The sequence below is a fragment of the Lactuca saligna genome, chromosome 1, assembly GCF_052625555.1.
Source record: "Lactuca saligna cultivar CGN05327 chromosome 1, ASM5262555v1, whole genome shotgun sequence".
Lineage (NCBI taxonomy): Eukaryota > Viridiplantae > Streptophyta > Magnoliopsida > Asterales > Asteraceae > Lactuca > Lactuca saligna.
The window spans coordinates 62216022-62226656 of NC_136417.1; the positions used below are offsets into that span (position 1 = coordinate 62216022).

General features: G+C 35.1%; 2 protein-coding genes across 3 annotated transcripts; one reads left to right on the forward strand and one right to left on the reverse strand.

Moving 5' to 3' along the window:
* Positions 1-440: 440 nt before the first annotated feature.
* LOC145037750 (uncharacterized) lies at positions 441-3005 on the forward strand. 2 transcript variants are annotated; one of them, XM_078986464.1, is made up of 9 exons: positions 441-496; positions 603-651; positions 1206-1383; positions 1488-1550; positions 1650-1707; positions 1795-1895; positions 1989-2033; positions 2105-2569; positions 2670-3005. In XM_078986464.1, exons 3-9 carry the CDS (start codon positions 1249-1251, stop codon positions 2838-2840), a joined length of 1038 nt encoding a protein of 345 aa, XP_078842590.1. In that variant the 5' UTR covers positions 441-496; positions 603-651; positions 1206-1248; the 3' UTR covers positions 2841-3005. The 2 variants fall into 2 exon arrangements, with proteins under 2 accessions (XP_078842590.1, XP_078842582.1); XM_078986456.1 differs by lacking the exon at positions 441-496 and having other exon boundaries at positions 503-651.
* A 3001-nt stretch (positions 3006-6006) lies between these two features.
* Positions 6007-9329, reverse strand: LOC145037762 (probably inactive leucine-rich repeat receptor-like protein kinase At3g28040). Its single transcript, XM_078986476.1, has 2 exons — positions 7702-9329; positions 6007-7632 (listed from the first exon to the last, which is right to left on the reverse strand). The coding sequence occupies exons 1-2, from the start codon at positions 9231-9233 to the stop codon at positions 6159-6161; spliced, it is 3006 nt and encodes a 1001-aa protein (XP_078842602.1). The 5' UTR covers positions 9234-9329; the 3' UTR covers positions 6007-6158.
* Between the last annotated feature and the right edge of the window lie 1306 nt (positions 9330-10635).

Below are 10635 nucleotides of genomic sequence, written 5' to 3' on the forward strand. Positions count from 1 at the left end.
CATAAAATGACATATGAAAAAAAAATTAGTTTAAAATAACTATAAAATGATATTTAATAGATTAAATAAGAAATCACAAATAAATAAAAAAAATTATTTATTAAAATAGATTAGAAGTATATTAGAGCACAACTAAATTATTTTTCTGAATATTAATTCAAATGAAAAGACTATTTTACCTACCACGAGTCCACGAGAATGACGTGACATGCACGTGGCCATAGACAACGATATTCTCATATTCCCCGTTTTCTCCTTCCCCCTTTTCATACACGCCAACAAGGCATCCGTATCATCAACCAACCGCTAAAGTTGTGGTCCAATTTACCCTCACGTTTCCTTTTAATCTACCTCCAAACCTACCATCGCCACGTTGACTCCCTTCTATTTTGAAAAAGTCAAAGGACTTAATCGTCATTATAACAAAATGTATACACACCAGCTGCAATTTGCAAACGCAAGTCTGTATCCGGAAGCTTCTGTTCTTCGATTTTTGGTGTTTTCTTTTGACCTTTGAATAAAAAAACCCCTTTAATTTCTACTAGGTTACAGCTATTATACATATATATTTCCTCACATCTCTTTCGTTGAATTCTTCGTAGTTTGCATCCAAGAACGTGATTCAGTCCCAGTTCGTTGTTTATTGCTTCGGTATGTTTCTGTTCGTTCTTCGTTCATCGTTCTTCACATCAATTTTGATAATTCTGCTTGTTTATTTTTGAGTTTTGCTGTTTAATGGCTTGGTTATCGGTTTACGTATGCTGAATTTTGTTGACTGATGGAAAATTTGTTAAATGGAATGCTTGATCCAAAATTGTAATATGTTTGTGTTTCTGATTAGTATAATCAGTTGTTTTGTTTGATGCGTATTGTAGTTTTTCCGGAATTTGATTTTGATCTACAAGTTTCTGTTTTGTTTTGAAAATTTTGAACAGTATGTGGCTATGTGCTACTTTTCACTTTGTATTTTTGTTCTAATAGTGCGTAGATCCTTTTGCATTGATAAAGGTCAAGATGTTTGTCTTGTTGTATGCCTTTCGGCTTTAATAATTTCCAGAAATTTTAATGTTAGATGTGCAGTTAATAGCAGTATCCATCAACATGTCACAATTTGTACTTCAAATTCTATATATGTAGTTATGTACTATGTGTTATGCCATATATAAAAGGCATAATGGAATATATAATCAAATTCTTTCTTACAGGATTTTCTTCTGAAAGAATTCAGACTTCTGGTATCTAGTTAGAATGCGTGCACCATCATTGTTTACACAATGCTTGCCCGGATTGCTGCCCAATGACCGGGTAGCTCAAAGCATGTCCATCACATCTGATAAGGAGATGCATCTGCCTTCACCTGCTGTTGAGATTCTACCCTCTAAGGTACTTTACCTTCTCACTTTCTCCACTCTAGCAACATCTTGAGCCTTTGAGTTTACACTTTACAGTATTCTTTTTAACAAGTTTCCCATTCCACTCCACCACAGATGGGATACCCTTACAGATATGCTGGAGAAAACATAGATTGTCAAGAAGTTAGCATCTTCAAGGTGCAATATACATCATCCCCTCATATTATTTCTACTAACTGCTCTTTTCTCAGATTCTGTAATAGTGATTTAATGCTTTTGCCTTCATTTTCAATGTAGGGAAGAGTTAGTGTCTCAGATATTATAGGTTCAGAGTTGAAATCATCAAAACCTGATGGTAACTACAATCTTGAATCACTCAACCTTAAAAAACTGTAGTTGTTAAAACAACTGCTCATATTTTCTTGACATGATTTTGTTGCAGCATCTTTGAAATCATGGGATAGCTCATTTGATCTTGTTAACATCCTTAAGCATGAGATTCGTGATGGACAGTTGAGCTTTAGAGGCAAAAGGGTACTTGAGGTATATACTCAGATTAATTATTATACTATTTTCTTTTTCCTGATTCACAAGATTACCCTAACTAAATATCCTTCTCTTTTCTCTTTTTTACAGCTTAGTTGTGGCCATGGAATCCCAGGGATCTTTGCTTGTCTAAAGGTACAATAATCTTGGATTAAAAAAAAAAATCGGGAAAAATGATTATTTACTAAGGTACATTGGTATTTCAGGGAGCTTCAACAGTGCATTTTCAAGATCTAAATGCAGAAACAATAAGACGTACAACAATCCCAAATGTCATGTCCAATCTTGAACAAGAAAGGGATAAACAAAGCAAACAGCCTGAAAGTCCACTTACTCCATCAAGACAAATTCTCTCTCCAACTGTTCATTTTTATGCTGGAGAATGGGAAGAGCTTCCTGGAGTTTTGTCTGTTGTTGAGAAGAATGTTCTAGAAGCATCACCAGTAATGAACCTTAGTTTCTCAGAAGATGATTTTATCGGTAGGTGTAGCTACAGCAGCCATGATGGTAGCATCATGGGACAAGAACATTCTTCTAGAAAGTCAACTGGAAGTAGGGTTTGGGAGAGGGCTAATGAGAGTGATGTTGGAGGTGGATATGATGTTATATTGATGACTGATATTCCACATTCAGGAACTTCTTTAAAGAAGCTTTATACACTCATTAAAAAGGTCAGTTTTTTAAGTTTTCAGTTTTGTTACTTTGTATATTACAAAAGAGTATTTGAATTTTCATTTAGGTTTCTGATTTATTAACTTTCTTGATAATCAGTGCTTGAAGCCTCCTTATGGAGTAGTATTCGTTGCTACTAAAAAAAATTATGTGGGGTTCAACAGCACAGCTCGACAACTAAGGAGCCTGGTAGATGAGGAGGGCATTTTTGGAAATAATTTAATTAAAGAAATGACAGACACAGAAATTTGGAAGTTTTTTCTTAAATGAACATATCAATTAGTAAGATTGCTAATCTTTCATTTTTTTATAATCTTTGGTATAGTTGCATGTCTAGAGCATTTTGCTTATATGTTCACTTTATAATTTGATTTATATAGTTGGAAATAAATAATGCTAGGCTCCCAATTCTGTTGCCTTGTGTTACCATTTTAATTTCATTTTTGAGCTCTACATTTTGATAGTTAGTGATCCTTTTAGTTTTTTTTTTTTAATTAGATAGCACGTGTATTTTTTTCCCCTTATTTGTATGATGAATTATTAAGTTTGCACCTGCTAATTTGGAGATCAAAAGTTTTGGGTTTGTTAAGTGAAGGTTCTATGTCTGTTAATTTGAAAATGAACAACAATGCAATGACTAAGAATTTGTCGACTGTGGTATCGTTGATATAGTTATTAATGGGAAAAAAAACAAGTCTCAAGGAAGCTAATTAAATTATTATGGATCAAATCACTTATGACTTATGAGATTGAAAACATTTGGCGGAAAACATGAAAACTGAAATTAAATTACCAAATTTCTTGTGATTCTAAAACCAATCTAAGAAACAAAACTAGTGTTGAAATTATTATTCTTCACATGCTACATTCTTCGTCGACTCTATCAATATTGCCATGACTATTGATGATGCGAAGTGGTGCTCCTTGGGTAGTTTCGGTAGGATTACCGCCTGTAATCGAACCCCGTGACACAAGAGGTAAACTCGTTACACGTTCTCTGGAGGTGATCCCGAAAAGACACTCCGACGGTCAAGTTAGTATCTATGAGAGAGGAGTAATGAAAGTATTAGCGTTAAGGACCTTACTGTTGAGAGTGTGGCTATCGACCTTAGATAGCAAGACATGAGAGGTGAGTCCTCCTTTAGGAGACATGAGCGCTCGTCTTGATACGGGACAGTGACACTTATTGGTGGAGACGTCATCTGCTTCCTGCCCTGGACTGTGATTAGTTCATGGGGGATGTTGGTTGTGGTGCGTGCACCACTAAGGTTGTCGACTAATACCACTTTGTCACTAGGTCGCTTTCCCGTCGTAATCTGGCCGAAAAAGGGTGTTTAAAAGCTGTCCCCTTGAGCGTTGCTTTCTAGACTAGCACATGATCGCTCCCGCACAGTCTCAAGCATGTGTTTCAAGGCATCGCCACCTGACATGGTTTGGTGTGGCCCGATGGGCCGCTATCAACTATGGGAAAAAATTATGTCTTAAAGGAAACTATAAGATTATTATGGATCAAATAACTTTTGAGCTTGAAAATATTTCTAACGTGGAAAACCTGAAACCTAAAACTAGATTTCCAAAACATTGATTGGAGTGAGATTTTTTTATTTTATTTTATTTTTTGATGCTTACAATCTAAGATCATGCCAATGTTAAATGTTGTTCTTCACCTCCTACAATCTCTAAACATCATGTAAATAAAATTGATATGTGTTTTGCAAGCAAGAAAGGAACATAACTTTTTTCTTTGTTCAAATAACAATCTAACGACTCATTTAGATTTTAATGTAAAAATCATGAAGGACGCCATAAGCAACAACAACAAGAAGAACTGATGAATTTTGAGCTAAAACGAAAAAGTTGGTTCAAATGATTTTTTTTGTCAAGTGAGGGAGGTTTTTTTTTCCTATTACGAGAGGATAAAATGGGAAATGTGAGATAAAAAGCTTAGGTGTAAACAATTTTTTTTAAGAATGTATGGTTTGTTCTGTAATTAACTATCTTTATTAATAATTTATTAATTTATCAGATTTGTTTTGTTTCTAATTATATTAAACGGTTTGGTGTTGATTATTTGATAAAACTGAATCGTTTAGTGTTAAATAACATCAACATATTAATGGTTAAGAGAAGGTCGGGTTTCTTAACCGTTCATAAGTTTTACCAAACACGTTGAATGCTAACCGATTAAGATGTGACTTCTACGCGCCAAATGTTAAACAATTCAATCGTGGCCTCTAAATGATTCCATTTGGAGGTTATCAAACCTCTTAATGGCTTTAAAAATTACATAAGCTTTTGGAAACGGCTTGATTCTTGAAATCCAAATTGTAAAAACGATGCACAAATTACAATTTTGTTGGTAGGGTTCATATTTTAATTTATTTCAGACTATTTGGATGCATATTAATTTGAAAATCGAAATCAATTTCAATTTTCTTAATCAAATGATCTACTCAGATTCCAATTTAAGCGTTGAATAGAAATACAACTTTATCATTCAACTATTTTTGTTAAGTGATCAATATATTATTGAATCCTCTTTAATAAATAAAAGTTTTTTTTGCCACATGTCATATTCTTCTTTATTTTGACACTTGTCATTTTGTGAGAATTTTAGAAATTTTATTTTCCACTTGTCATTTTTTAAGGATTTTCATTTTTTTAAAATAAAATTCCATAAAGTTGTAATAAGTTTTATAAGAAAATAAAATCATCTTATTAATTTGGTAATAAATTCTCATAAATACTTCAAATGATTTAATTTCTTTTATAAATTTTCAGAAGATTACATTATGTTATGTAAGGTATTACATTATAAAATATTTAATATTTATATATTGATATTAAATTTTTATTTTTAATAAATCTGTGTAATACACGAGTCTCACATCTAGTTTTTATTAATTGTCATACTCATCAATCTCTTGTTGAACTTGCATTGGGATGTCTTTAATATTCTAACAAGTCACAATAAAAGGCAAATCTTTATAGTTAGTAATTGTAAGTTAGACAAAAAGTTAATAATACATCTTTGATTTTTTTTTTTTTTTTTTTTTTTTTTTTTTTTTTTTAATATTTATTACCATACTATTTACTAAATATATATGTTTAAATGATGCTGGTTACTGAATATAAAATTCATTGTTGGTTAAATTTATTTCCATATGCACACATCCTATATACATAAATATATAATTATTGTTATTAATCTTATGTTGTAAATTAATATATATATATATATATATATATATATATATATATATATAACTTATGACCGATCAAACATCAATTTTAAACATTTTAGACTGGGTTTAGTTTTATTCAATTTATGATTGAAATTAGTTTCGTGTATGATTGATTTTAACCGATCTTTTTTATGACTGTTTTTAGATGAATAATCGTTTAACTTTCGGATTGTTTTGCCCATCTATATACATTGTACAAACAAAAGCCAATGTTGATAGACATAGAGAAGGCAAGTAATTACTAAAATCACCCATACAAGTGAAGAAAACATGAAATCCCAAGTTACAAAAACCTACTACAATTATACATAATCAAACTTAAAACTTTGCAACACTCTTAATCTTAATACGCTTCCATCCTATGACGAACAGGAGTCCTAATAACTTGCAATATCTGAACCACTTCAGCCATTGAAGGCCTACTCGAAGGTATCTGAGAAGTACACACCAAAGCCAACTTAAGAACAGGCAAAACCTCATCTTCACGATACTCCCCCATTCTCATATCAACACACTCCAACACATTCCCTTCTTCCAACATAACCCTAACTTCTTCACTAAGTATCAAAACATTATCATCCCCATATTCAATCGGCCTTCTTCCTGTTACAACTTCAAGAATCAACACCCCAAAACCATAAACATCACATTTCTCATTTACCCTTAAGCTTTGACAAGCCAACTCTGGTGCCACGTAGCCCAATGCACTTTGAAACCTTTTACTCATTACTTGTTTGTCAAGTTTCGCCATTATTCTAGTCAACCCAAAGTCCGATACTTTAGGGTTGAAGTTTTCATCTAGAAGAATGTTGTTAGCCTTGATGTTGTAATGAATAATAGGTGGACGAAATGAATGGTGTAAATGGGCTAGCCCGTTTGCGGTTCCTAACAAGATCTTGAACCGGGTTGACCAAGAAAGTTGACTTGAAGTTGACGTGTCATGGAGTTTGGATTGTAAGCTTCCATTACATACATATTCTGTCACTAGAAGCTGTAATTCAGGTTTCCAGAAATACCCTTTGACCGATACAAGATTAGGGTGTCTTGCTTTTGATAAAACGCGAACCTCTCGGTCAAAATCGTCATTTGATTTCACCATGTTTGATACAATAAGATTCTTGATTGCAAGATCTCTACCTTCTTCTCCTAAGGAAGCTTTGTACACTGTTCCGATTATACCCCCACCGATCTCCGCTCCTTTGGTTAGTAAAGATTCAGGATTGGAAACCCAACCAGGGGCAATCTTGGAATCGAACCAAACTAGCTTCCCGAACGATACACTGCGAGTTGATCGGGATGAGCTCGAGCAACTCTCGAGGGCATTATCGACAAATTGCATCCGTTTTCTTGCGGAGATATTTAACAAAGTTATCACCAACACACCGATGGAGATCAAAACAGCTGCTAATATCGCGATAATGACTGAAACACTTAAGAATCTCCGGTGGTTGGTATGTTTTGACGATTTTGCCCCTGCTCCATTTTCATGACTTCCGATTTGGTCCCCGTACGCATACGGGTCGAGAACTAAAGGCTTTGGGACATCCATTTTACATGGTCCTTTTACGAAAGGTGAGCAAATACCGAGATTGCCCTCTAGAGAACTTTCTTGTAAGCTTGGAAATATACCCCTGGATGGAAGTCTTCCTTGTAGTCTATTGTAGGATATATTTACCACTAGGAGGTTTTCTAAACCACCTAGCTCCGGTGGTATCTCTCCACTTAGTTCATTAGAATCTAACTTTAGAATCTTGAGTTTTTTCAATAACGACATTGATCTTGGAATTAACCCACGCAAGTCGTTATGAGACAAGGTCCTGCAACATTTAAATGTAAATGTCAAATTACAGTTTTGCCCCTACATATATAAAGATGATAAGACTTACAGCAAATAGAGTGATGAACAGTGCCCGATATCGTCCGGGATGGATCCGGTCAGAGAATTTCCATCAAGTTGGAGGATTTCGAGGCTGCCCGAGTTGCATATATCGCCCGGAATTGACCCGTGAAAAGCTCCATTTCGAAGATCCAACACGGTTAAATTCGGAAAATTCCCGACATCCAGGGGCATTCTCGTCTCGAAATTATTCCATGATAAATTCAAGTATCTTAAATTGGAGAAAAGTGTCATTTCAGCTGGGATGTCGCCGGTTAACCCGTTTCCCGATAGATCCATGGACTGAAGGGCCGTGAATAACTGATTCGATCCAGGAGGGATCGAACCGGTTAACTGGTTCCTCGAAAGGTCAATCTGGGTCAACCCGAGTTCGAATAAACCTTCGGGTATGCTCCCATTGAACCTATTCCCTCTTAACTTAACCACAGTTAGTTTACTCGAGTAGATTAACGTCTCGGGAATGTTTCCAGTCAAACTATTACCAGAAAGGCTCAGGTAAGTCAACGACCCTAAACCACCAATCGACGCCGGTAATGTTCCGGTCAAACCGTTTCCCGATACTTCCAAGTAATCAACACCCTTCAAATCCCCGATCCATTTAGGAAAATCACCGGTTAACATATTGTTCGCTAGATTTAAATGAGTTAAAGACGAAAGACCCTTGAAAGAATCGGGAATTGTTTCTGTGAAAAGATTATTACTTAAATCCAACTTTTTTAAGTGTGAACATAACCCGATATCAGAAGGCAAAGATCCTATGAAGTGATTGTTATGTAAAGAAAGCTCTTTCAAGTAATGCAAACCCGATACCCCATTTGGTATCCGACCCGATAGCGCATTGTGTGAAAGGTCTAATGTTCTGATCCGGGTTAACAACCAAAGACCCGTGGAAAAATCCGGGTTACCAGAAAACCGGTTTTTGGAAAGATTAAGGTGGTTAAGGATAGTGCATTGAGAAATCGAATCAGGAATCGGACCTTGGAGATTGTTTTTAGACAACGAAAGTACTCGAAGAGATGAGCAGGTTGAGAAGGTGTCTACCGGAATGGGTCCTGAAAGCGAGTTGTCAGATAAATCAAGGAACTTTATCCTGCCGGAGTTGATAAGCGACGGCGGGAAGCCGCCGGAGAAAGAGTTCCCGGAAAGATTTAGGGTTTGGAGATTGTTGAGGAGAGAGAGTTGAGGGTGGAGGTTTCCGGTGAGATTGTTATGAGCAAGAGAGAGTACCTGGAGGTTTTGAAGCTTCTCGAGGCCTCTTCCGATCTTCCCGGAGAGACCTAAGCCGTTTAGAGCCACCTCGGTGACTCTTCCGGTCGCCGGATTACATGTTATGAACTTCCATGAACATGGAGAGTTGTCCTCTTGATTCCATGAGGATAGATGAGCTGATGAGTCGATAATGTCGGCTTTGAATGCTATAAGCCCAAGAACATCATCATCATTATCACCATCAACACTCTTGCAACATTTGAATGAAGAAACTGAGATCAATGCGAAAATGAAAAACTCAAGAAAACCCATTTAATCGTTTTCCTTTTCTACCCTTCTCTCTATCTCTCTCTTTGAAAGCTACAACATTGAAGATGTTGTCATGTTACTGATTGTGATATATGAAGATGAAAGTCTGTCAAAAGGGATGTTTTGTGAATGGCAAGAAAGAGACAATCTGCAAAAAAGATGTGGGACCCACTTGGCCACATGTATTTTCTCGGTGATCTGAGTTCTTTGTTTCTAGCTTCATCTTTATTCTTGTGTGTTTTTCCTCAATTTAAGTATCATTATAGGGGAAAACAAAAGCTGACTCTTAATGTTGTACCTTTGGCATTAGTTTTTGTACCATGTTGTTTAACATGGAACTTTCACGAACAACTGCGCATATCTCAGTGAAGTAACTGACATTAATCTAAAGGTTCATATATGAAAGTTTCGTTTGTTGTGTAAAAACATAAAACATTGTGGGACCCATTTGGCCACATGCATTGCTTTGGTAAATTGAGTTCTTTGTTTCTTGCTTCATCTTTATACTGATGTGTTTTTCTTCGGTTCAAATAATGCATAGGGTCAATCAAATGATGATCATGTTGTAGAATTTGGTTTAATTGTTGTGTGAAAAGTCATATTGATATATTGTCATGTATCTTGATCATGTTGTACGTTTTTCCATTAGTTGTTGTACCTTAATGTCTTATATGGAAATAGATAAAGCAACATAATTTGAAAATCCGTTGCCACTTTAAATATAATAGTTATCAATTTGAAACACATATTTAAGGAATAAAAGAATTTATAGAAAAAGACTACTGGCAATGAAATGTTGTAAAGATATGTGGAAAAAGATGTGGTGGGACCCAACTGACCACATGCATATGTATGGTTAAGAATTGTCTTTACCTTCATCTGTGTACCACTGTGTTTTTCTTCAGTTTAAAAATCAACATTTGGGCTACTAAATGTTGTACCTTTTGCATTGCTTATTGTACTGTGTTCAGTTAAGTTCAGCTTCTCACTTGTCTATAGCGATAGTTGTGTAGTGTGCAGTGATTGTTGTACGTTATTAGTTGTTCGACACTGGTATTCGAATAATCAGTTACCGATAATGAGTCAGGACAAATATGTTCAGAATGAACTGGGTGTGGTACATATGCTATTGTCGAAGAACAATGTTTGACCAACAATGACAAGTGAGGATTTCAATTTGAAAATCCAATAAATTAAAAAAATACCACCATTTTGGATTAATTGATTTTGTATAGAGACTATAAAAAAAGGCTGATATGACACACTATTTTGGATTTTGAACTATGGATTTTGGATCTAGTATAACATTATCATTGAAAAGGCATTCGGGGTTGAACATTTTCCTTGATCGGCAGCCTATGTGGACCACTTATCTGGTAGAAGAATAAATTAAATGATAATTCAC

Coding starts and splice junctions, on each gene's coding strand:
- LOC145037762 (XM_078986476.1), bottom strand. CDS start 9,233: ATGGGTTTTCTTGAGTTTTTCATTTTCGCATTGATCTCAGTTTCTTCA. Junction 7,633..7,701: donor TGTTCATCACTCTATTTGCT/GTAAGTCTTATC, acceptor TAAATGTTGCAG/GACCTTGTCTCATAACGACT.
- LOC145037750 (XM_078986464.1), top strand. CDS start 1,249: ATGCGTGCACCATCATTGTTTACACAATGCTTGCCCGGATTGCTGCCC. Junction 1,551..1,649: donor AAGAAGTTAGCATCTTCAAG/GTGCAATATACA, acceptor TTTTCAATGTAG/GGAAGAGTTAGTGTCTCAGA. Junction 1,896..1,988: donor GAGGCAAAAGGGTACTTGAG/GTATATACTCAG, acceptor TCTTTTTTACAG/CTTAGTTGTGGCCATGGAAT.